Source organism: Hemitrygon akajei, chromosome 4 (assembly GCF_048418815.1).
Source record: "Hemitrygon akajei chromosome 4, sHemAka1.3, whole genome shotgun sequence".
NCBI lineage: Eukaryota > Metazoa > Chordata > Chondrichthyes > Myliobatiformes > Dasyatidae > Hemitrygon > Hemitrygon akajei.
In genome coordinates this window covers 68,463,166-68,490,808 of record NC_133127.1, presented here as the reverse complement: position 1 = coordinate 68,490,808, position 27,643 = coordinate 68,463,166, and the positions used below count along the sequence as shown (strand labels likewise).

The following is a 27,643-nucleotide window of genomic DNA, read 5'->3' as shown; positions in this document are numbered from 1 at the left end:
TCTATCTGTGGAATTAAATTTTTTTTATATAAAATGTGGATTTTTTCTTAACAATTTAGATAATTGTTTAATTTATACTCCTTTCTCCAGCCCACTTTCCCAGGTGAATCCACTTGCCACCCACCACTCCACCAAACCTCAATACACAGTCCCACCCCCACTACTCCACAGTAAAACGAAAACAATTCTATTCCACTGGAGGACTGCTCCGATGTTAAGAGCCATATACCAAGGGAAGACACAATTATTAAACTAGGACAAGAATCCCTCTTTCTCACTTGAATGCAGGACTCAGGTGACAATCAAAAATACTGTACTCTACCCACCTCTCACCGAGTAACAGATGTTTCCTTTTCATGCAGTGCTTGCACCATGGTTATCCTGGCGCACGCTCAGCCTCTGGGTTTTCCTGCCTGTTAGACCTCATGAGGAGTCTATCAGTGCAGCACAGGGACAGGCACAATTAGTGGTGGCATAGTGGATAGTGTATAGAACATGGAATGTAGAAATCTACAGCACGTTACAGGCCCTTCGGCCCACAATGTTGTGCCGACCATGTAACCTACTCTAGGAGCTCTCAGAATTTCCCTTTCGCACAACCCTCTATTTTTCTAAGCTCCACGTACCTATCTAAGAGGCTCTTAAAAGACCCTATTGCACCCACCTTTACCACCATCGCTGGCAGTACATTCCACGCACCCACCACCCTCTGTGTAAAAAACTTACCCCTGACATCCCCTCAGTACCTACTTCCAAAAACCTTCAAACTATGCTCCCTTGTGTTAGCTATTTCAGCCCTGAGAAAAAGCCTCTTACTATCCACACAATCAATGTCTCTCATCATCTTATACACCTCTATCAAGTCATCTCTCATTCTCCATCACTCCAAGGAGAAAAGGCCAAGTTCACTAAACCTATTCTCACAAGGCACACTTTCCAATCCAGGCAACATCCTTATAAATCTCCTCTGCACTCTCTCTATAGTATCCACATCCTTCCTGTAGTGAGGTGACCAAAACTGAACACAGTACTCCAAGTTGGCTCTAACTAAGGTCTTATATAACTGTAACATTACCTCACAGCTCTTGAACTCAATCCCACAGTTGATGAAGGCCAACACACCATACACTTTCTTAACAACACTGTCAACCTGTGCAGCACCTTTGAGTGTCCTATGGACACAGACCTCAAGATCTCTCTGATCCTCCACACTGCCAAGAGTCTTACCATTAATATTATAATTTGTCTCCAAATTTGACCTACCAAAATGAACCACTTCACACTTATCTGGTTGAACACTATCTGCCACTTCTCAGCCCAGTTCTGCATCCTATCGATGTCCTGCTGTAACTTCTGACAAACCTCCAGACTATCCACAACACCTCCAACTTCTGAGTTATCAGCAAATTTACTAACCCACCCTTCTACTTCCTCATCCAGGTCATTTATGAAAATCACAAAGAGGAGGGATCCCAGAACAGATCCTTTTGGAACACCACTGGTCACTGACCTCCATGCAGATTACGAACCATCTACAACCACACTTTGGCTTCTGTGGGCAAGCCAATTCTGGATCCACAAAGCAAGGTCTGTTTGGATCCCACGCCTCCTTACCTTCTGAATGAGCCTTGCGTGGGGAACCTTATCAAATGCCTTACTGAAATATATGTACACTACATCCACTGCTCTGCCTTCATCACTGTGTTTTGTTTCATCCTTACAGAATTCAATCAGGCTTGTAAGGCACAACCTACCCTTGACAAAGCCATGCTGACTATCCCTAATCAGAATATATCTCTCCAAATGCTCATAAATCCTGCCTCTCAGGATCTTCTCCAACAACTAACCCACTACTGGTAAGACTCAGTGGTCTATAATGGGTTATCTCTACTTCCTTTCTTGAACATTGGTTATCTGTACTCCCTTTTCTGAACAAGGGAACAACATTTGCAACCCTCCAATCCTCTGGTACTTCTCCCATCCCTATTGATGATGCAAAGATCATCGCCAGAGGATCAGCAATCTCCTCCCTCACTTCCCACAGTATCCCAGGGTATATCTCATCTGGTCCCAGGGATTTATCTAACTCAATGCCTTTCAAAAACTCCAGAACATACTCTTTCTTAATGTCTATTATGCTCAAGTGTTTCAGTCCGCTGTAAGTCATCCCCACAATTGCCAAGGTCCTTTTCCCTGGTGAATGCTAAAGCAAAGTATTCATTAAGTATCCCCACTAGCTCCTCTGACTCCATGCACACGTTTCCACTATCACTTCTGATTGGTTCTATTCTCACACATCTCATCCTCTTGCTCTTCATATACCTGTAGAATGCCTTGGGTTTTCCTAACTCCTGCTTGCCAAGGCATTCTCGTGGCCCCTTCTAGCTCTCCTAATTTCATTCTTAAGCTCCTTCCTGGAAACCTTGTAATTTTCTAGAGCTCTCACAGTACCTAGTTTCTTGAACCTTTCATAGGTTTTTCTTTTCTTAACTAGGTTTTTTACATCCTTTGTACACCATGGTTCTTTAACCCTGCCATCTTATCCCTGCCTCAATGGAACACACCTATGCAAAACGCCATGCAAATGTTCCCTGAACATTTGCCATATTTCTGCCATGTATTTCCCTAAGAACATCTGATCCCAAATAATGCTCCCAAGTTCCTGCCTAATAGCATCATATTTTCCCCTACCCCAGTTAAATGATTTTCCAAATTGTCTGCTCCTATCCTCTAGTGCTATGGTAAAGAAGATAGAATTGTGGTCACTATCTCCAAAATGCTCTCCCACTGAAAGATCTGACACCTGACCAGGTTCATTTCCCAATACCAGATCAAGTGCAGCCTCTCCTCTAGTTGGCTTATCTACATATTGCATCAGGAAACCTTCCTGAACAGACCTAACAAACTCCAACCCATCCAAACCCTTGTTCTAAGGAGATGCCAGTCAATATTGGGAAAGTTAAAATCATACTCTGCCTCTTCACTTAGGTTGCCACCCCACTGCAAATCTAATTTAAACCCTCCCCAACAGCATTAGCAAACCTCTCTCCCAGGATATTGGATCACCTCCAGTTCAGGTGCAACCTGTCCCACTTGGTCAGTTCACCCCTTCCCCAGAAAAGGTTCTAATGATCGAACATCTTGCAACACTGCCCCCACACCAACTCCTCAGCCACTCATTCCCATTCTGATCTTCCATAGCTCGTTGCACCAGGAGTAATCCGCAGATTACCACCTTGAAGGTCCAACTCTTCGGCCTCCTTTCTAACTCCCTAAACTTACTGCACAGGATCTCTGCCCCTCTCCTACCTATGTTATTGGTATCAATATATACCATGATCTCTAGCTGCTCACCATCCCCTTCAAGAATATTCTGCAAATGCTCAGAGACATCCTGGACCCTAGCACCCGGGATGCAACACACTATCCTGACGTCTCTTTTGCTGCTGCAGAATCTCCTATCTGTCTCCCTAACTATCGAATCCCCTATAACCATTGCTCCACCTGACTTCACCCTGCCTTTCTGAGGTTCAGAGCTGACCACAGTGCTATTGGTCTGGCTGTTGCTGTTTTCCCAATAGACCATCCCCTTCAGCAGTATCTAAAGGGGAATGGCTGCAGGGGACCCTGCACTGACTTCTTTCTCCCTTTACCTCTCTCGGTGTTTGCCCATCTACTCCCTGAATTCTGCACTCTGGGTTTAACCACCTGCTCAAGAGTCTTAACTATCAATTGCTCTGCCTCCCAGATGATCCTTAGTTCATCCAGCTCCAGCTCCAGCTCCTTAATGTGGTCTTTCAGGGGCTGGAGTTGGCTGCACTTCCCACAGGTGTAGCCATGAGGGAGACCATCAGGTTCCATGAATTCCCACATCCTACAGAAGGAGAATTCCACTGCCATATCTGCCATCCTGCCTGCACTGTACTATGTGCAACCAAGACCAAATCTGCAATAACGAAAGTAAAAACCCATCCTTTTTTCCTGTTTCTTTGGCCTCAGCCTTTCCTCATCAAAGCCTTTAAGTTCCCACTCTGGTTCCAACCCTCACTCCAACGATGGCTGCTCCACTAGACCCTGTCTCTCTTTTATGGCTTAAAAAATAAGAAAAACCCCTATGTAAGGAGAAAGAACTCATCGTGTTTGGTGGTGCTCCGCTGCTTCCGATGCTTAGGTAGGCTACAATGCTACCTAAGGCCCATATCTTTTTGGAAGCTGGGTATTACCATGAAAAACGAGGGGAAATCCAAACAGTTCAAGCATGGCACTGGCATGAAATTGGAAGCTCTCACACTTTTACCTTCAGTGCAATTGCAGAAGAAATGTGGAGGTAAGGAGATATAGAAGGACTGAAATTAAGAACATCTACAATCAGAATGGCCTGGATTTGAGAAATAAAAGCAAAAGTGCTGGACACAAGTTCAGCATTTATGGATAGAAAAACAGGGTTAATGCTTTTGATCAAAGACATTCCATCTGTACTTTGCAGGAGATTCTACAACTGACAGTATTTACCCACATAAATGTCATCAAGGGCTTCAGTATCTGTGTTTCTGATTACATAATTCCTAAACTCACTCCAGACGAATCCATCAAGATATCTGCTACACTCAACAGATGACTTTCATATGCTGGAAATATTTGCTTGATTTTAGCCTAAAACCCAGAAACTGCAAATGTACAGATAGGAAAGAACAGGAAAGCAAGATCATCACATCTCTGCACCTTAGGAATATTTAAAATAAGTAAATTAGTAAAATAAATAAGTTAGCAGCCCTTAATAGCAAGCTAGATAGCAAAGATAGAATTTAAATAATCAAAAATCATTTAGGGTGAACTGAGGAATTAATATAGACTTTATTCCTGTAAGTAGATGTTCTAAAGAACTTTCATAAGTTCTAATCTACATTTAGAATTAAAAAGAAAATCATCTTGTATGCAAAAATATTACTACAAAACAATGCAATTGGTTCCAAACCTAAATCAGTTCAAAACTAGGGCAGTACTTTATAGTTACAATAACCCAGAGTCTCCAATCCATCCAAATGCCAGAAGTCATATATTTGTGCTGGATAGAAATGTGCACCTATTATCAACAGAGCTTCTCCAAGGTAAACAATACCTTAAATAGCCCATTATTAGGTTTTGCAACACTGCCAGCAAAAGAAAATTAGCATTTTCCATTTTTCAAAATCCTTCCATTTAATATATGCATTCTGTCCCTATACACTTCCTAAGTGCAAAGTTCAAATTGTTAACCTGTTGTGTACATGTTCGGCACAGCATTGTGGGCCAAAGGGTCTGTATTGTGCTAGGTTTTCTATGTTTCTAACACTGTAAATCTCCTTAGACTCTCTACATGTTGTGCATAGCACACATGTACATTTGTAAAACAACAGGTGAATTACTGCTGCAGTATTCAGATAATGACATCAATCAATACCCAGCACAGATTTGATGACAACATTGGAATTTTGGAGCTCAGCACTTCAACTAGTACTTCTTAACCTTACACATCAGAACATTCATTAAGCAGTAAGGTAGGACCCACACTTGTGCTATTTAAAGGAATTATCACTTCTTACAGATCAGTGTGATATGGCAAGCACTAAAGGACATTTTGCTAACAAATACCTTTGTTTAAATCAGTTACCGTACTCAAAGCATGGTTTGTTGGTAACCATTTCTTTGTAATAGAAATGAATTGTGAGCATGCAGAGCTCGTAAGGAATAGGGAAAGTGGGGGGGTGGGGGGCAATATCCATCCTAGATGTTTACTGAGCAATTCTTCAACATGAAGCTCAGCAAAAGCAACATATGAGATAGGGTCTACAATTCAAGAAGGGAGATCTCACTGAAATCTATCACCTTCATTGCCTTATACTAGGGCATGGATTACAATCTGGAAACAGTTAAGGTTCCTTTGTAGATGTAACGGTGAACATCCTTGGTCTGACACTTTCCTCGTCAGAGCTGAAGATACTTGCTGCAGGAATAAAGGGAAATTAAACCCATTGTTGATTGGCCTAACTTTATATTCATTTTTCTCTCCACTGTTGCATGAAGGAAAATATTAAAGCTTTTCATTCAAAGGAAACTACCTAGATTTCATTCCTTCTTACTGAAGATCAGAAGGCAAAAAGGTTTCAGTTGTGCTCAGAGTCAAGGCAATTGGACAAGTAAGACAGAATAGTTGCTCACATTACATTGAACATATATGACCTTTTTCTTAAATTAAAAATCATTAATTTTTCAAACAATGCAGTCTTGGGTGTATGGCTGTAACTTTGCTCATAGAGTTCTTTGATCTCTGTCAGCATGAAATGGGAATATCTTAGTCTCTGCGTAACAGAGCAGAAGATAAGAACATGACTCCCTGAACACTTGGGGAAAGGAATAAGTAGACATAAGACATTCTTCCACTGCTGTTTCCAATGCATACCCTGAGGCTCCGTTACACATTGTGCATCAGCAGGCTCTCCACAAAACGGACCATGGAAAGGTAATAAAGTGCAAAGAAGGAAAAGCAGCACATTCAGAGTATCCAACCAGTCTGGAGCATGATGAAAATATGATTCATCATAAGAAAATAATAATTTTCCATTATCTGAAACACTTGACATAGTTTCAGATGCACTAATGCATATTGCAAACAAAATATCCTGTCAAATGTTTTTTCAACCTGAGTACTCAAATACTTTCCCATTAGGGCAAGGGTTCCCAACCTTATTTATGCCATGGACCCCTACCATTAACCGACGGTTCCTTGGGCATCAGGTTAGGAACCACAGCATTAGAGCCTTACAATATCTTTATATAACAACCTGGTTAAGATTTTTACTTATATGGTGTAGGTATTTCATTTTAGCCATTCTATAAGAGCAGTCTATTTGTTCCGCTTTCAGCCTGGTTGGGTTTGATCTGAGATAAGGGGCTTTGTGGTTCAACTTAAGAATGTGGTATCAGCCAATTAGGGTGCTGGAATTGGGAGAAGGTTGTAGAGAATGCTGGGTAAAGAAGTTTTTGTGAGGGACACTGGTGTGGCTTGAGGTCTTTTTGGTGAGAGCTGGGAGAAGAAAGGAAGGAAGATGGCTGAGGATGCCACCCCTTTTGCACAAGGTGCTTTGTGCAGGTGTATGGCTTCAAGGAGGAAGGACCAATGCTCCCATTTGTTCGAGATGGATTCTGAGCGACATTCAGAAGGTGGTGTGTGCTTTCGTGCAGACCGAGGGTCCTACGCGTGAATTAAAGAAAACCAAGATGGCTTGACTTTTAGTGCACATTTGACTGTTTAGTTATGATGAGCCCTTCCTTTTCCCTTTCTTTTCTGTAATAACTGGTTAAGTTAACATTCTTACATATACATTCTTTATAATTATATGCAGCGTACGATTTGTTATTTCTTCCCAATGGGCATTTGCAGGGGCAGTAAGTCACACAGCATTCACACAAACTGGGGTTTGGGTGGGCGAGACATCCCAACCTCACAGGTTTGGCAGGACCAAAGTCAAACACACCCTAGACGTACCGAACCCGAGAAAGGTGGGTTCCTCGCCGCGGAGCCCAAGCCCAGTAAAGAGAAGTTTCATTTATATTGTACCTCGAAACTTCCAGCATCACTTAGGCACAGTCACCCAGATGACTAAAGTAAATAACGGCCCTTTCAGTCAACTGCCAGCCTAACAGCCTACTCCCTACTTACTCAGACATTCTTCAATCCCTGTATTCCATTAGTTCAATACTATACTGTGTATGTTTTAATGTTCCAGCATGTGTTACAAACACATTTTCACAAGTTTTTACATTGTTTGTGTGGTGCTGTATTAATTCATTGATTGGTCTTTTAATTAAGATTACACTTTAATATTTAAACATTTAAGTAGTTTAGCTACAATTAACAAAATATCACCTGCTTTTCAGCTCTGATTCGCAGCTCCATATAATATCACCACCAATATTTTTCCAGCTTCTATTTTCTGTCCTATATATCAGTAACTTGTGTGCTTCCACTGAGTTCTAATCATATTCTGAATGATTTTAATCAAATAGGTTGGACCAATCAATTGACAAAGGAAGAATTCATAAATGGTTTCATAGATCAATACAGTGAGATCTGGTATTTTGTGATAAGACAGGATTGTTTAGTGATCTCACAGTAAAAGATTCCCAGGGAAGAGTGATCATAGCATGTAGAACTTAAAATTCAGTTTGAGTGTGAGCAATTTAGGATGAGAACCCAGTGTCCTAAACTTAAGTAATGGCAATGACAGTAGTGTCAGCACCAAGTTGATTAAATTGGATCATAAAAATAGGATAGCAAACAAAACAATAGATCACAGTGGCAAACATTTAAAGGGATAGTTCATAAATCTCAAATGCATATTCCCATGTGAACGAAAGGTTCTGCAATAAGAATGCAACATCTGTGGTTAATTAAGGAAAATTAAGATTCCATCAAATTGAAGAAAAAGCTTACAATATTGGGAACATTCATAGTATGCTGGAGGATTGAAATATTCTTTCAGAAGCTTGCAAAGCACGAGTATAGAAAATAGAAAGAGGGAGATGACTATCAAATAACATAAGAGACTCTATAGGTATAGAACAATGTAGAGAGTGACTACAGTAAACATTAATCCCTTCGAGAATCAGATAGGGGAACTAATAAGGGGAATAGAAAATCTGCAGAGATCCTAAGCAATTATGTTGCATCAGTCATTGAGGAAATCACTAAAAAATCCACAAAACTAAAGATAATCAGAGGACTATAGGAAAAGAAAAACTTAAAGCAATCCCTATCTTTAAAAATAAATACAAAGTAATGGAGCTAAAGGCTAATAAGACCCTTCATTGTCTGCATCTAGGGCTTTAAAGGAAGTGGGTGCAGAGATAGTTGATGTACTGTTTACAATCTACCAAACTCCCCAGAGGATCAAAAAACAGCAAACCCAATCATCCATTCATGAAGGGAGAGAAAAAGCAGAAAACTGTTGTCCTGATAGCATAACAATTGCTATTGGGAGATTGTTGAAATCCATTATCAAGAAGGTAATAGCAGAACATTTAGAAAATAAGACAGTCAAGCAGAGTCAGCCTGTTTTCATCGAAGGGAAATCATGTTTGACAAGTTTGTAAGAGCACTTTGGCTTTGTTACAAACAGCAAAGGGAGAAACTAGAAAGATGTAGTGTATTTGGATTTCCAGAAGATACCTCATAAGTTCATTTCATTTTTAGAATCTTTTTATTGATATATAATCTTCAACAGCTATAAAATGATACAAAACTTCAACAGATTAATATGTATACAATTAATAAAGCAGAAGAAAAAAACTGATCTTAAAATATGAAAAATGGAAAAAAATTTATATATAGGAAGAAGGGGAAAAAAAGAACCCCATCTAACTAGGAAAAAAAACCCACTAACTACAAAAAAAAAACACCCATTAGGAATCAACCCCCCCGGAGCAATACATTTGACCATCATCTAAATATATTTTAAAAAGTCATCAACTGCCATTTCATATTTATAAAAAAATAAAATTGGAAGGATACCATATAAATTAATTCAAATTAAATGATAATATTTGGCAAAAGAACCCCATCTTCTCTCAAAATCAAATCGAGGATCAAAAATTCTACTTCTAATTTTTTCCAAACTAAGACATAACATCACTTGAGAAAACCATTTAATTAATGTAGGGGAAGAAATATCTTTCCATTTTAATAAGATAGCCCTTCTTGCCAGTAGTGTAACAAATGCGATTACATGTTGATCTGAAAATGAGATACCCTGAATATGATGCGGAACTATTCCAAATAGAACAGTCAATCTATTAGGTTGTAAATTAATTTTCAAAGCTTTAGAGATTGTAGAAAATAAAGATTTCCAGAACAATTTTAATGCAGAACACGACCAGAACATATGAGACAAAGTAGCTACTTCAGTTTTACATCTATCACAATAGTTATCTATACTAGGAAGTATTTTAGATAGTCTCTCCTTTGTTAAGTAATAACGGTGTACAATTTTAAATTGAATTAAACAATGGTTGGCACATACAAAAGAAGAATTTACGTTTTTCAAAACTCGTAACCAATCTTCATTAACAAAGGTCATAGTAAGTTCTCTCTCCCAATCTTGTTTAATCTTTAGTGATAGGTTCTCCTTTTTAATTTTAAACAATTTAAGTTATCTAGTCTTTTATATCGAAACTTCTCATTTAAACCTTCAACAACTGACCCCATTTTTCTTCTATGGAAAAATAAAGGAATTCATTCTTTTACAGATTTATTTTGTGATGGTCAATGGATGACTTTTGAGGAGTTAATTAACAAATATTCTCTCGCTCATACACATTTTTTGACTATTCTCTCAGACTATTTTCAGGTTAGACATTTTTTACAACAATATTACCTAAGTTTCCATATTTACAAGAATCTGATTTGTTGGATACCATTTTGAAATTGAATCCCTTAGTGAAAGGTTCCATTAGTAAAATTTATAATTTATTTTTGTTACAAAAAGAGAACCTACCATTTCATAAGTTACCTCATGACAAAGAAAGGTTACAGTGCAAGAGTACAGGGGACTCTGGGTAATATATTAGTGTGGATAGAGACCCACGAAAATCAAGAAAGCCATATTAGAATACATGAGTTATGTTCAAATTGATAATCGGTATCTAGTGGGGTGTCACTGCTAGAACTTTAACTTTTTACAATGTATTTTAACTATTTGGATTAGCCAATAGTTTGACTATACACAATAGTAGCCAAATTTGGTGAAGATACAAACTTGAGTTACAACTTGTGAGGAGGATCCAAAGAGTCTGGAAAGGGATGTAAATAGTTGAAGTACAAGTTTAATTGCCATTCAACCTTATATGAATAACCCATGAAAACAGCCAATAAAACAGCATTCATCCGAGGTCAAGGTGCAGAACACAGTTACAACAGTCATCGACAGCACAAGGCACATATAACACATATAAGATAGCAGTAAACATACAGTCACTCAAAAATATAATATAGCTGAAGTCCCTGAGTGTCATATCTTATAAATTGACAAGAATGATGTGGTCAAGAACAAGCCTGCAGCAATCCCATCATTATGCACTAGTACAGCTTCAGACGAACATAATCCAGCTTGTCTTCCACCGAGCGAACATCGGAGAGCTGCACCGATGGGAGGGGCCAGCCCCCACCCCAGCATGGACTCCGGTGCGCCTGCATGCCTCTGCTCTCTCCCGTAGTGCCACAGTGCGTCACTCCCCTGGGTGGCTGGAAGCAAGGCTACACAGCTCATCCACCATCAGTCTCATCAATGAACCAGTGAACCAGACTTACAGTATTCTACATTATGAATGTCCAACGGGGTTTGCAATCACAAGAAATATGTCCAAGGCAATCACTCGCTCTGCACACCACCTCCACACATTAACTCCAAAGTCTTCTAAGGGTCTGGATATTTAAGTATTTGGTTAGACATGGACAGATCAGGAATAATTAAGATGGATTTGTGTGTGGTAGGTTATGCCTAACCAATTTTATAGAGTTTTTCAAGGAAGTTACCAGGAAAGTTGATGAAGGCAAGGCAGTGGATATTGTCTACGTGGATTTTAGTAAAACTTTTGACAAGGTCATGCATGGGAGATTGGTCAAGAAAGTTTACTTGCTTGGCATTCAGGATGAAATAGTAATCTAGATTAGGCATTGGCTTTGCCAGAGTAGTTTTAGATCATTGCCTCTGTGACAGGAGGTGCCACAAGGATTAATGTCATACCTGTTGTTGTTTATCATCTATATGACAAACAACAGAGAGAGTGGGCAGCTTCAAGTTCCTGGGTGTTAAGATCTCTGAGGATCTAACCTGGCCCCAACATATCGATGTAGTTATAAAGAAGGCAAAACAGTGGCTATACTTTATTAGGAGTTTGAAGAGATTTGGCATGTCAACAAATACACTCAAAAACTTCCATAGATGTACTGTGGAGAGCATTCTGACAGGCTGCATCACTGTCTGGTATGGAGGGGTTACTGCACAGGACCAAAAGAAGCTACAGAAGGTTGTAAATTTTGTCAGCTCCATCTGGGGTACTAGCCTACAAAGTACCCAGGACATCTTTAGGGAGCAGTGTCTCAGAAAGGCAGCGTCCATTATTAAGGACCTCCAGCACCCAGGGCATGGCCTTTTCTCACTGTTACAATCAGGTAGGAGGTACAGAAGTCTGAAGGCACACAGTCAGCGATTCAGGAACAGCTTCTTCCCTTCTGCCATCCTATTCCTAAATCGACATTGAAGCTTTGGACACTACCACACATTTTTTTAATATACAGTATTTCTGTTTTTGCACCTTTTTTTAATCTATTCAATATATGTAATTGATTTACTTGTTTTTTTAAGTTTTTTTTTCTCTTTGCTAGATTATGTATTGCATTGAACTGCTGCTACTAAGTTAACGAATTTCACCTCACATGCCAGTGATAATAAACCTAATTCTGATTCTATATCAATGATATGGATGATATGTAGTAAACTGGATCAGCAAATTTGCACATGACACCAAGCTTGGGGGGGTATAGTAGATAGCAAGGAAGGCTATCAAAATTTGGCAGTAGGATGAGAACCAGCTAAAAAATGGCAGATGGAATTTAATGCAGACAAGTGTGAGGTGCTTCACTTTGGAAGGACAAACCAGGGTAAGACTTAGACGATGAGTGGTAGAGCACTCAAGGAGTGTGGTAGGACAGAGGGATCTGGGAATACAGATCCATAGTTACTTGAAAGTGGCATCACAGGTAGATAGGATCATATAGAGAGCTTTAGCTACATTGACCTTCATACATCAAATTATTGAGTACAGGAGTTGGCCTGTTATATATAAGACATTGGTGATGACTAATTTGGAATATTGTCTTCAGTTCTGGTCTCCTACCTACAGGAAAGCTATCATTAATATTGAAAAAGTGTAGAGAAAATTTACAAGGATATTGCCAGGAGTTGAGGATCTGAGTTATAGGGTATGGTTAAATAGAATAGGACTTTTTTCCCTAGTCTGTAGGAGAATGAGGGGAGATTTGTTAGAGGTATGCAAAATTATGAGGTGTACAGATAGGGTACATGCAAGAAGGATTTTTCCACTGATGTTGGGTGAGAATAGAACTAGATGTCATGGGTTAAAGGTGAAATGTTTAAGGGGAACAGGAGGGGGGAAACTTCTTCTCTCAGAATGTGGTAAGAGTATGGAATGAGTTGCCAGTGGAAGTGGTAGATTTGATTTCAACATTTAAGAGAAATTTGAATAGATGTACAGAAGGGTGGGGTATGGAGGGCAATAGTCTGAGCTCAGGTCAATGGGAATAGGTAGATTAATAGTTCAGTACAGACTAGATGGGGAGAAGGTCCTGTTTCTGTGCTGTAGTGTTCTATGACTCTATTAGAAAATTGTCTGTGCTGGGAATCTCTCCATCAAATGCTCAGTACAATATAAAGTTATAAGTCAGGCCACTTGAATTTGTTTTGATACATTTATGTTAATTCAGGTAGTATTTTAACATTCATACATGTTTTATGTCAACTTTTAGGGATAAAAAGGTACAATAAAGGCATTGACACAATGAGTTCCATTGTCATTAGTTACACTGAGAAATACGTTTTACAGGTGCATGGGTTCTACAATCTAAGGGCTGCATTGATAGTGTTAAATTCATAGGTATTCTAGATGAGCTTTAAGAGTATTTCCTATTTCAAATGTGAGACAAAACACCCCAATTTTAACTGTTAGATTGTCCTTAAACTTAAGCACATTAACTTTATATTTAAAATTGCAATTAATTTTGTGTAAGGTTTATGAAAGTAGAAATAATTTTAATTCAGCATGTTTAAATTGATGTTTAATTTTCCTGTTCGTATTAGCTTTACAATATTTTGCAAATCCAAACATGCTAGGTGAATACATTTTACAATTTTTGCATCTGAAATGTTCATAACACGACAGAAATGTAATCTTCTTAACAGGCTCAAAACCACAATTCTGGATAGAAAGAACATAGCAGTCTTGCTATAGTGTCCTGTTTTTTAAGCAAAAGATGAGAATACTGAGGAAATTAACCCTCGAATTGCGTATATATTTTTTCTAAATCTTTTGGGGGAATTGGCTTTCAATGTACAGCAAGGAGAAGAGTCATTACGTTAAAGGTGAAAGTTCGGAGATCATACCTCTCCTTCCTACAGCAAACCCCAGCGAACGCTGGTGGGAGGAGCTAGTTGGGCATTAAGATCTGTGAGGATTAGATATGACGAGTTTTAAAAAGTTGTTGATGAACCCACCTGCTTCGGTGGAGGCAGCAAGTCTAGGAGATTTTTTTTTTACCCCGCCGTGTCTGGCGAGTTTTCTAAAGCTCTATTTTCAGGGATCAGATCCATATCACGCTCCATTCTTCAAAGACGAGGATCGAAAGGCGCATTGTCCCTCGATGATTGGCAGCTGAACTCTAACCTCATTCAGACGTGAGCAAGCTTTATTTGCTTGAATAGGCGAAGCAGTCTGGAAATGCTCCTTAACATCCTTTTGGACAGAGGGATAATAGCCATGCTGTCCTCGGGAGACATGAGGGAATAAAGGACGGAGGTAAAGCTACAAACTCAGCAGTTTGCATATCTAGCGAAAATGAGCAGTCCGACATGACGGCGGGATGTATGCACTCGAGCTGAAGTGAATAATGTTTAATGTTGGGAAATACGGCATTACGCGACCTGAAAAAAGAAATCTGGACGAGCTGGATTCGTTGCAGAGTATACTCGTTCACAGGTGAGTGTCCAATGGACTATGACGGCAGTTTTAAACCTGTTGGGCGTTCTCATGGAATGTTACGTCATCTGAGCAAAAGGTACGGAGTGAATTTATTTTTGTCGTTAGTCTTGGAATCATTGTTGGATAAATGGTGATCAGAAAATAAATGATTAATGAATTCATTATGTTTCAAAATGCTCAGAAACCTTCTTTTGGATTTAAAATATGTATGGAAACGTGGACAGTGAAACTTTACAGCTTAATAAAATTCTCATAGCTCTATTTGATGGGTTTCATGTGACTGACAGCCTGCAATTTGGGTCGCATTTTAAATTCCGCCGTAATCCGAAATATATTACTCGTCTCCCAGAGTATGACTATAACAGGATTAATGAAGTTTATTAATTTTAAACAGCTATTAAAACGTACTGCTTATTTGGAGTAATCATACAATGAAGATAAAATTCGCGAAATGGTAATGCTTGTTTTCTTTAAATAGCGGGTCCTGTTGCGCTATTGCAGTAGCTTCGCTGCCGGCGCAACTCAGAATTTAATCTAACGGCATTTCGCTGCCTAAGAATAAAGCCGAGGGTGGAATGACAAAAATATATGGCATAACAAAATAGTATTCATAGCCAGATGCGGACAAAGAATGACTTGAAATGTTAAATTTGCTGCTTTATGCTTATTCAATAGCACTCGATATTTTCGAGATAAATGTAATACTCAAAACGGTCAACAAAATAATTTGCTATCGTCTACTCGAAGAAAGGGTTTGTGTTTAGATATAAACATAATTCCAATTAAAACATTTGCTTGAGAAATTTAGATTTCGATCACGTCATTTTTATCATGCTGTGCGATATCTAATATGTGATATTTAGGTATTTTGACTGATGGTCTGAACAACTTATTCTTTATAAAGCATCTAATTAAACAATGGTTCCTCAGCCGGGGGAAGGAGTGAGGATGAGATCCCACTACCTATTAAATACTCCCAATGCCGTGCGTCTCAAATAGCCTCTGACAACCAAGTCCATCCACTGGAGCTCACGGGTAGCTAAACTACTAAACTGGGCGGAACCGTTTCTACTGACAGTAGAGGCAAAAGCGGGTTACTAGCGCCTTAAAACCAGTCGCTTCGGGCAGATGGGGCTCGTCCGCCGTTGTTAACTGCTCATCAAGGAGATGGAAAACTCTCATCTCAAACTTCTGCTGCCTTCCTACCTTCCACTCATGGGGAAGGCTTCGGGAGTAATCCCCGAGGAAGAATCAAGAGCTGGATTCCTTCGGGCAGTCCAATGTTGAGTTCAACGCAGACTGGCGTCTCCTACGACGCCGCTGGTGCCAAACTGTATCGGTCTCTGCCATTCCTTTTGGATTCATCAACTGCCCGAGGGAGTGGGGGTGGGGCAGCGGCATGGGCAGAGTTTGCTCTCCATATCGTACAACCCTGGCTTGCGTACCGCCTTGTGTATCACGTCAACAACGATGGTTTGCAGTCGAACCCGACCAACGGAAGGCCAATCAACTTTAAAAATTCTGTCTGGGATTTCGAGAGCTTCCATGTGTCCCATTCTTTTCACTTCTTATTGTGCCTTAGAATAGGCACAGAGAGCGATTTGGGTTCTCAAAAAATCGAATAAAGAAATTTTCATACCAACTTCTCTCAAAAATATAAAAGCAAGTGGTTACTTATGATAATCTAGTTTAATCCTTTAATTGATTTTTTTAAATATGAACTTGCAATGCTGCCAAGCATTATAGAAACTATATATATGTGTGTGTGTGTGTGTGTGTGTGTGTGTGTGTGTGTGTGTGTGTGTGTGTGTGTACACTAAATTTATCTCAAAATTAGGATGAATTGGGAGAAGTTACAATGAATTTAGATGTATAATGTTATCATCTGATTTTCAGAACGTGCATGGATCTTTGGGGTTGTGAATATTGGTACTTGACTACTAATTTTCTTTAGACCAAATGTTTAATTTCATTCTGCCTTCCTTGGAGTTGGGTTAAGAATTCTTTAAATTAATATTTAAATCTTTAATCTTGTAATCCCATCTGAATCATGTGCAGCTGTCAGTTTTTACAAATGAAAGGCCATAAAATAATGTTTGGTAGGGAACAATTAAACTCAGGGAAAATATATCATCTTGTTTAATAAACAAGATAATATACAATATTTGATACCAGTATAAGTCCATATACTGTAAAAGACCGTTTTGATGTCCACTTTCTAAAAATTAAATTAAGAGGTGTCTGATTTAGGATGATTTTTCCTCCTCCCCCCCCCCCCCCCCATAAATACAGATTCAGGTAACAGTAATTATAATGAATTCAGACACTCCTTTCTCACCATACTCCTGTAACCAGGCTTTGACCTACACACCCTTCTAACTGTCTGTTTTGCATATTTATTAATATTAAAATGCTAGAATTCTTGTGTAGAAAGTGATTATTTCATCAACTGATTTTCCAGTTCATTGTATCTACTTAAGTCCAAGTAAAATGGAAAGACAAATTAGAAATAAAGTGTTTTATTTTAATTATGGATGATGGGGTGAAATTGTGTTTCAAGAAAAATCATACCACTTGTGTTGATTAACCAGATTTTACAAATTAGTTTTGCCTTAGCTTGGCTGTTTCAGCAATTATAATACCATAATCAAGTTTAAGCCCCAGTCTGTGGGATGTTAGTGTTGCCATCCCTGTAATAAATAGTAAAGTATGTAATTTGGCACTTTTCGGCATTCAGGGCACATTCTGCCATGTCAAATGAAATGAGGTCTTTCTTACTCCTTTCTTTCTCCTAGGCCTCCCGTCCCATGATCCTTTCCCTTCTCCAGCTCTGTATCACTTTCGCCAATCACCTTTCCAGCTCTTAGCTTCATCCCACCCCCTCCGGTCTTCTCCTATCATTTCGCATTTCCCCCTCCCCCCCCCCCCCCACTACTTTTCAAATCTCTTACTATCTTTCCTTTCGGTTAGTCCTGACGAAGGGTCTCGGCCCGAAACGTCGACAGGGCCTCTCCCTATAGATGCTGCCTGGCCTGCTGTGTTCCACCAGCATTTTGTGTGTGTTGTTTGAATTTCCAGCATCTGCAGATTTCCTCATGTTTGCTCTTTCTTACTTGCCTGGACAGATGCAGAATGGATGGCATGGCATGATTTCTGGAAAGAAGTAGTACTTCTCGACCCACATTCCGCTCAGAAAAATTAGCAATAATAATTAACTAGTGTTATGTTTTGCAACTTCAAAACATAAAAACTAATTGAAAGGAAAACAAGAGAGCTAGGAAATTGAGTCTTACCTTTACGTGAGGTGCGCACGTTGTAGCGAGATGACTTATGCCATTTATGTACCTTTACAGATAATCCGCAATGCATTATGTAAAGAGCAATGAATGCATAATCAAACAATATATTTACAATATTATTCAAATACTACTGAAATTTAAATACACAACACTCCTGCCTGCTTAGCTATAAATCCCAACTCAAGATAAAATGCATCTCAACTATATACACAGTATACAATATAATATGACTAATATATAGACATCCACAGCATGGTAAATTTTAAATTATCCCAGTCAGGTCTAACGCTTTAATTACTGTAGAGACTTTCTTACTCTTGCGGGATAATGTCTTTCCTGATTAGGGAGGTCACGTTGCTTGGCAGCTGAGATTTGTAGCTGTGAAGACAATCTGGTGCCTCCTCTGTGGTGGTTGTAGCAGTTGACTCTAAGACTGCAGGAAGTAGCTCTGACAGCTCTGGAGTTGACTCTGGACACGTTTCTTCTGGACGTGTTGGCATCGCGAACAGTGCATTGCAAGCTTCTCTCAACAATGTGGATCATAATGTGTGCATACAGTGTCTAAAGTCACCATTTCCTTTACCTTTTTGAAAGACACCTCACTGTCCATTGCCTTTTCTTCCCAATCTGTTGTAATAAGTTCAAGGGGTGGAGCAGAGTAGCTAAGTTTGACAGGAGCTTGATGTAATTGACAATGCTAAAAAGGACCCCAATCTGTCCTTTGGCATTGGTATTCTAGACTGCTTGAATTTCTCAGCACAATTGTGTAATTCTTGTGTGTTAATGGTGTGACCACAGCAAGTGATGCTTGGTTTAAAGAATTCGCATGTGTTGCATTATGCTCTGAGTCCATAATCTAATCTTTTTAACACTGTCTTGAGATTTTGCAGATGTTCTTTGTCATCTTCACAAGTAACAATGGTGTCATCCAGGTAACACTGGGTGCCCAGGCAGCCTTGCAGCACCTGGCCTTTAGCTTTCTAACAAAGTGCAGGGGCAAATGGTAATCCAAAAATAAGCCTATAATAACAATAAAGCCCTTTGTGAGTGTTTATGGTAAGAAGCGTTTTCATTTCATTTGCAGGTAGGCTTCAGCTAAGTCTATTTTGCTGTTTTTTTCCTCCAGAAAAGTTTTCAAAGATTTACTCGATCTTGTGCAGAGGGTATTGATCTACTTTCAGTGCTGGGTTGATGGTGACCTTAAAATAACCACAGATCCTGACAGACCGCTGGCATTGCACATGAGCTCCACTCAACCTTGGAAAGAATTCCTTCAGCCTCCATGTGATCTGGCTCATTGGCTACTTTATCATGGATGGTATAAGGAACCAGACGGGCTTTGTAAAACTCGGGAGTGGCATTTTCATTTAACACTATATTACCCGGGATATATTTCAGTTTTACAATGACATCCTTGAACACTACATTATTAATTTGCTTTCAACTGACGTTGTTGCAGTGAATGCGCCATGCAAATGGTGCATGGATCTCCAATCAAGTTGTAGTTGTCTCAGCTGATCAGGGCTCCACAATGCTGGCCCTGCCACTTTTACCAAATGCAAGTTCAATGTGGCTTGTTGGTTGTTGTATTTCACCGTTACACATATCCTTCCCACAGGAGTTATCTTTTCTCCAGTGAAAGTTCTTAGTTGGATATCCATAGGCTTCAGTTCAGTATCTATGAAATGCCATTCAAAGTCCTTTGGTGGAATGACTGAAACAGCCAAGCCAGTGTCCAATTCCATTCTAATTAATTTTCCATTCACTTCTGGTGTAATCCCGCTTGGTGGCGCAATAATATCAGTGACGGACTCTGGAGCGAAGGTTCCTGAGTTTGAATCCAAGTTGGGTTGAGCATCGAGCTAGCAACTTAGCCTCATAAAAACAGGAATAGCTTGCTACAGAAACACCGTCAAAAGATGGTGCTCGGATAACTCCACTGCCGAGTTAAGGGCTATCCTTCTTCTTCTTCTGGTGTAAACCATATTGCTTGTTTCCTCAACACACACAAAATGCTAGAGGAACTTAGCAGGCCAGGCAGCATCTATGGAAAAGAGTTCAGTCGGCGTTTTGGGCCGAGACCTTTCAGCAGCACTGGAGAAAAAAAGATGAGGAGTAGATTTTAAAGGTGGGGGGGTAGAAACACAAGTCGATAGGTGAAACTAGGAGGGGGAAGGGGGATGTAAAGAACTGGGAAGTTGATTGGTGAAAGAGATACAGGGCTGGAGAAGGGGGAGTCTGACAGGAGAGGGCAGAAGGCCATGGAAGAAAGAAGATTGGGAAGGAGCACCAGAGGGAAGCAATGGGCAGGCAAGAAGATAAGGTGAGAGAGGGAAAAGAGATTGGGGAATGGTGAAAGAGGGGACGGGTGCCACTACCAGAAGTTTGACAAATTGACGTTCATGCCGTTAGGTTGGAGGCTACCCAGATGGAATATATGATGTTGCTCCTCCAATCTGACTGTGGCCTCATTGTGACAGTGGTTGGCCACTAGGAGATCCCGCTTTTACCATCATGCATCTCAGTTCTTGAAGTTTAAACTGGAAGTTCTGGAAACATTCAGCAGATCACGCAATGTGGATGGATTAAAAAAGTGCATATACCTGGTTTCTTTTCTTTTTTAATATTGTCTTTGTTTCCTTAAGGTTATCATAGCTAGGGAGGTAATGGGGCTAATCTACCTAGACGGAATATAAGGTTTTGTTCCTCCAACCTGAATGTGGCCTCATCGCAACAATAGAAGAGGCCATAGACTGACACGTTGGAATGGGAAGTGGAATTAAAATGGTTAGCTACTGGGGGATCTGGCTTCTTCTGGCAGACGGAGCATAGGTGCTGGCAAAGCGTTCACACAATCTGTCAGGTCACAGCTTACCTACTGATGTCTATTATAAACCCATGGATTCTCACAGCTACCTGCACAAAACCTCTTCCTATTAATTGTAAAAAGGCTATCCCCTTCTTTCGAATTCTCTGTCTCCTCTGCATCTACTCTCAGATTGAGGCTTTTCATTCCTAAATGAAGGAAATGTCCTCCTCCTTCAAAGAAAGGGGCTTCCCTTCCTCCACTATCAATACTGCCCTCAACCACATCTCTTCCATTTCATGCACATCTGCTCTCACCCCATCCTTCTGCCACCCTACCAGGGATAGGGTTCCTCTTGTCCTCACCTACCACCCCACCAGCCTCTGTGTCCAGCACAAAATTCTCCAAAACTTCTGCCACCTCCAAACGAGATCCTACCACCAAGCATATCTTTCCCTCCCACCCCACCGCCGCACCTTCCGCAGGGATCACTGCCTACGTGACTCCCTTGTCCATTCGTCCCTCCCCATTGATCTCCCTGCTGGCCCTTATTCTTTTAAGCAGAAGAAGTGTCACAACTGCCCCTATACCTCCTCCCACGCTACCATTCAGGACCCCAAATAATCCTTCCTGGTGAGGCGACAGTTCACCTGTGAGTCTGTTGGTGTTATATACTGTGTCTGGTGCTCCCAGTGTGGATTTCTGTAGATTGGGAGACCGCTTTGCCGAGCACCTACACTCCATCCACCAGAAGAAGTGAGATCTCCCAGTGGCCACCCATTTTAATTCCACTTTCCATTCCCATTCTGACATGTCAATCCATGGCCTCCTCTACTGTCATGATGAGGCCACACTCAGGTTGGAGGAATAACATCTGGATAGCCTCCGACCTGATACATGAACATTGATTTCTTGAACTTCTGTTAATGACCCCCCACACTCTCCTTCACCGGTCCCCATCCCCTTTTTGCTCTTGCACCTTATCCCCTTGCCTGCCCATTGCTCCCTCTGGTGCTCCTGCCCCCTTTTCTTTCTTGCATGCCTTCTGTCTTCTCCTATTAGATTCCCCCTTCTCCAGCCCTGTATCTCTTTCACCAATCTACTTCCCAGTTCTTTACTTCACCTCTCCCCCTCCCAGTTTCACCTATCACCTTGTGTTTTTTTTTTCTCACCTCCCTCCACATTTTAAGTCTACTCCTCATCTTTTTTTCTCCAGTCCTGCTGAAGTGTCTCAGCCCGAAACATCGACTGGACCCTTTTCCATAGATGCTGCCTGGCCTGCAGAGTTCCTCCAGCAGTTTGTGTGTGTTGATTGGATTTCCAGCATCTGCAGTTTTTCCTCTTATTTTTGCTTGTCTTTTGTTAGTTTTCATATTGTACATTTTAAAGCTACGTGGTCCTGTGTCACTCTCATCATTACCAGAATTTTTCATGGAAAGCATCTAGATTAATGCTCTTTTTGAAACTGCAGCTTGACTTTTTTATTTTTCTCTCTTCCTGTGCAGTCCATTTATTTTTGTTTACTTGGCATGCTCTTTGCATGTGTCCTACTTTGTTGCATTTTCTGCAATTTTTGCCTTTAAATCTGCATTGGTAGGTGTATGTGAGCCCCTTCTACAACGGTAGTACAATTTCTTCAGCCAGGTCAGTTTTTGTCCAGATATTGCAATTTTGTTCACACTTACTTTCCCCGACTGCAGCTCAATTGCATCTCTGTATGCTGTTTCCATTGGTACAGCTATTTCCACTGCTCTTTTAAATGTAAGTTGTGCTTTAGTTAGGAACTGTTTTTGAAAGCTTTCTTATAAGATTCCATAAAATAAATAATCCCTCAGTATATATTTATCCCATCATAGAATTGACAATGCTCAGACTGTCTCTTCAATTCAGCCACGTAAGTTGAAATTGACTCCCCTTTCTTCTAATTCTGCTTATGAAATGTAAAATGCTCTGAAAAAAACAGTGATTTTGGTCCTCAATATTGGTTGGAGCAATTAAATTTCAAAGCAAACTGCATGCCTTTAAACCCAATGCATTCAGCAAAACTGGCACTTGCTGTTCATTGGTCATTTCATTTGCTTCAATATATTGCTCAATCCATTCCATATACAATACCCAGTTATCTGTTGTGTAATCAAATGCACCAGTCTTTCTAATGTAGCCAGCCATTTCTGCTCCTTTTTTATAATTATTATCACCTGGTATTCACTGTGAATTTTTCTGCCTTTTTTTTTAAACTTGCCTGTGTCTGTCCCTTCAAAAGAAGCAGGTGTGGTGTTGCTTTTTACTTGACCATTTCTCATTTCACTTTTTTATTAACTCAAAGGTCTTGCAGTGACTTACAGATTGGTAGTCGTCTCAGGTTAATTTAAAACTTCCTTGTCCCCACTGTTAGGTTTTGTAACCCCAAAACACAAAAACTAACTGAAAGGAAAAAAAAGAGCCAGTAATACGAGTCTAACTTCATCTTTACTCTTAAGTGAGGCCCGCATGTATCACTTGGTGGCATGATGACATATGCAATTTACATACATTTACAGATAACCCACAATGCATTATGTAAACAACAAAGAATGCTTAATCAAATAACATTTACAATATTACTCAAATACTACTGAAATATTAAATACACAACTGGTTATTTGAACTTTGTTCATTGTTTATGGGATTCAGTTGGCATAAATTCATATTGCCTAATTTCTACATGACAGTAGAGACTGGAGTTCAAAAGTGAGTTAACTTCAAAATATCCTGAGGTTGTAAAGTTATTTTAAATTAAAACATATAATATAGCATAGTATAGGCCCTTCTACCAACGATGTTGTACCAACCTTATAACCTACCCTAAGATCAATCTAACCATTCTCTCTCACATTACGCTCCACTTTTCTTTCATGTATGTGCCTATCTAAGAGTTTCTTCAATATCTCTATTACTCCACATCAGAAACATATTACAACCTCCTTTGGACTCCAGAACTAGGAGCCTCTTAAATGTATCTGCCTCTACCACCACCCCTTCAAGGGGGTTTCACGCACCAACACCTTTCTGTGTAAAAAAAAAAGGTACTTTTGATATCCCCACCAGGATTTTCTTCCAATTACCTTAAAGTTATGTCCCTCATATTAGTCATTTCCTCCCTGGGAAAAAGTCTCTGGCTGTCTATTTGATCTATGCATTTTGTCATCTTGTACACCTCGATCAAGTCACCTCTCATCCTCCTTCACTCCAAAGAGAAAAGCCCTGGCTTGCTCAACCCTTCCTCATAAGACATGCTCTTCAATCTGAGCAACATCTGGATGATTATTAAAATTGTTTTTCTTTGGCTCAGACAATCAACATTTTCTCATAAAAGCCAGTAAATAAGATTTAAAATTGGCTTGTTTGATATGACTTTCTTTGAGTTATGATGTTCCACTGTGCAGGAGTCCCAAGGAGGTTGTAATATGTTTCTGATGTCGAGTATGATTTGGTGATGAGGGTGAAGGAATGAGGAAGTAGGGTTGAGAATTTGCAGATGTGGGGAAGTACTTGTTTGCCCTAACTTTAAAGCATTTTTTTAAAGTCTTGATTCTTCACGTTTGCAGAAATCCCATGTTAGTTAATGAGAGGCTTAAAAAAATGATGAAATCTGAACTGATAACTCTTTTCTCTCCTCACAGATGCTGCTTGAATTCTAGGTGTCTGTAGCATTCCTATTTTATTTCAAAATCCCAGCATCTGTTTTTTTTTTTGCTTTTTCAATAAAAGAAGATTCTTGTTGGCTTGTCAGATCCTGCATTGGGAGATGTGGGTGCCTTTGCAAAAATTCCTAGCAACCACATCGCTGAGGATAAATAAGTTCTATTATTTTTGAACCATGGTGTCTCTGCTGTCTCTTGGATAGAGAAAGTTGGCGCTCTCTGGCAGTAAGCCCATCGACCCACTGTTTCCATTGGGGATCAGTTGTTTGCTTCATGCACATATTATCGAACACTCATTAATGTTGGAACAAGGATACCAGTGTTGTCGCCTCTAGGGTCCAGCAAAGATGGCTTTCTCAGACGGCGCCTCACGGAAACCCGGGGCACTTCAGCCGAGTGGAGCCACAGCATCTCCTAAAGTCTGCACAGATAGCATTTTCTTGGCTTCTGTATTAGAAGGGATCTAAAAGTTAATTAACCACAAACATATGACGTTATTGAATTTGAAACTCTCCATGCTCCCAAGTAAAAAGAAACGACTGTAGACCGAATCCAAAACAACCTCGGTCTAAGTAAGAGACGGTGAATGGGAAGAGTGGAGAGGGTCTAGCAACCTATCGATATCCATCTTCAGTACGAGACCACCTCCCTGCAAACAGCTATGTGAATGCATTATAAAGACGTTACATGATCTAATTTTTACCGTTTTAATTGACAGATTTTATGTGCTTTTTACGGTCAACAAACCCAAAGCCGATGCAAAATACGAGATCTAAATATTAATATTATCTATTGCAATGCCTAACAAGTGCCTTCATATTTTAAAAAATGCATTAAAATACACTTAAAATGTTTCGATAGACAACTTTTCAAACTAATAGCTAGAATATTGGTTATGTAAACAGCCTTTGGATTGTATTAGCTTCCTTCGTTTCTATGGTTATTGGAGAGCAGCCAGTCGCGGTGAGCGGACCGATCACGTGACGGGCAGCCCCCGGGTGACGAGCGAGTTTTGGGAGGGGATGTCTTCTCGGGCTGGGGTGGCGGAGGGCTCCGAGGAGCGGAGTCTCCAGATCCCGTACACCCCGGAGGACGGGAGTGGGGAGAGTGAGAGTGAGAGTGAGACGGTGTCATCGTCGTCCGCTGCGCGTCCGGATTTAGACTTGAGCTCATCCGAGTAAGTGTTCGCGGGCCCGGCTTCTGTCGAGGCCTTGACTGACCGCTGGCCTTGGTGGTTGTCTGCAGCAATGTATGTTCGCATTTGAGGCGGACTTGTCGGGGAAAAAATCTATTCGCAATTCTTAGCTTATACGTGCAAATGCTAAATACGTAGTTTATTATTTTCTCTGGGCTGTAGTTTGTCGTTGTAAAAAGTTGAAGGACTGCTCCGACATCTGCTTGAAATATATTTGATATTGTATTGTTCAGTCACTCCCATCGCCGCTCAACGGTGCACATTCTCGTGTTGCAACCACATTAAGCATGCGTGGATCACGTTACTAAGCATGGACGGCAATTTATCAATAAAATCACTGCTTTTTAATGCGGTTTTATTGTTAACATGTCACCATCAAAAGAAACTTTGTTGTGGTCATTTAGTAAATAATCCAACTGTACTGGAAATGTTGACTGTGGGGCACTTTTGGTGAGGCAGTCATTGAAGATTTTTCTTTAGACTAATGGGAGCAAATTTCACACCATTTAATTGATATGTTTGATTTTTGATGTAATTTGATTTTGTGGCTATTTAGAACATTTTCTCCCTATAAAGAGTAAGCCCATGCTTTCAGGATCTGCTTGGTCTGAACCAGATGAGTGAAGAAGGAACCTGTATTTGCATGGTGACTTGCATTGGGGCAGGAAAATGAATATATATTTTGAAATGAAGTCACTTATAATGTAAGGGAAAGTTGCAAATATCTTCAGCACACAAGTTCCCACAATTGGCAGTTAAATAAATGATCACATTGTTAGTGTTGATTGATACTTGTTGGTCAAGTCATCTGCCATTCATTCCTTTGTTACAGTGGGATCATTTACAAGTAGTTTGTCTTTATTGTACTAAATTGGTACTTCATTAGAACGATGTGAAATGAAGCTTGACAAAGGAATGTGATTGAATAGTCAGAAAAAGTTACAAAGCCAGGAAACTAAAAATGAGAAGGCTAGTTTCAAATTCTAGAGTTGCTTAACTTAAAAAAAACACATTTGAAATTGGGACAGGATGAGGCTGGAGTTTGTGTGAAACCAAAACTTGGTGGTTTCAGTCTTTCCGAGATTAACAAGAAGGGAATTTTTATTCAACCGGGGAATGAAAGGATTGCGAGCAGAGGTGATTACAGTTGCACAGGGTGAAGTCAGTGAAAGTGTTAAATGACACTGCTGAGAAGTGACATGTATGAAATAAGTAGAGTGTTGCTGCTGATAGTCAGGAAGGGGAAAGGGGTTAAAGAGCCAGTGCTGAGTGTTCCTGTGGCCATCACCATCAACAACACTTTGGATACTGTCAGGGGAGGGGGGTGGGAATGACCTTACTGTGGTTGGGTCTCTGTCACTTAATCTGCCTTTGTCACTCAGAAGGAAAGGGGGAAGAAGAGGCACGCTGTGGTGATAAGAAATTCGTTAGTTAGGAGAATGGAAAGGAGGATCTGTGGGCGAGAACGACATTCCCAGATGGTGCATTGCCTCCCGGATGCCAGGTCTGGAATATCTTGGATCGAGTCCTCAGCATTCTTGAGTGGGAGGGTGAACAAACAGAAGTCATGGTCCATGTAGGTACCAACGACATAGATAGGACAAGTGACGAGGTTCTGCATAGGGAGTTCAGGGTGTTAGGTGCAAGATTGTGATTGCTTCCCATGCTGCATAGTAGTGAGGCCAGAACTAGGAAGATTATACAGTTCAATACCTGGCTAAGAAGTTGGTGTAGAAGGGGAACACACAAGATTTTTGGATCATTGTGCTCTCTTCCAGATTTGTACAGAAGGGATGATTTGCACCTGAACTGGAGGGGGGACTAATATCCTAGCAGGAACATTTGTTAA

At 40.2% G+C, this 27,643-nt stretch overlaps 1 protein-coding gene across 2 annotated transcripts in view; it reads left to right on the top strand.

The window, feature by feature from the left end:
• The first annotated feature begins 14,550 nt into the window (after positions 1-14,550).
• intu (inturned planar cell polarity protein) overlaps positions 14,551-27,643 on the top strand; it is a 91,169-nt gene continuing 78,076 nt past the window's right edge. The window contains exon 1 of one of the 2 annotated variants that reach the window (XM_073042812.1): positions 14,551-14,808. In XM_073042812.1, coding sequence (XP_072898913.1) covers positions 14,720-14,808 — 89 coding nt within the window. In that variant the 5' untranslated portion in view covers positions 14,551-14,719. Of the gene's footprint in view, positions 14,809-25,595; positions 25,777-27,643 lie in introns of those variants that run through there. The other variant, XM_073042811.1, reaches the window with a different exon arrangement.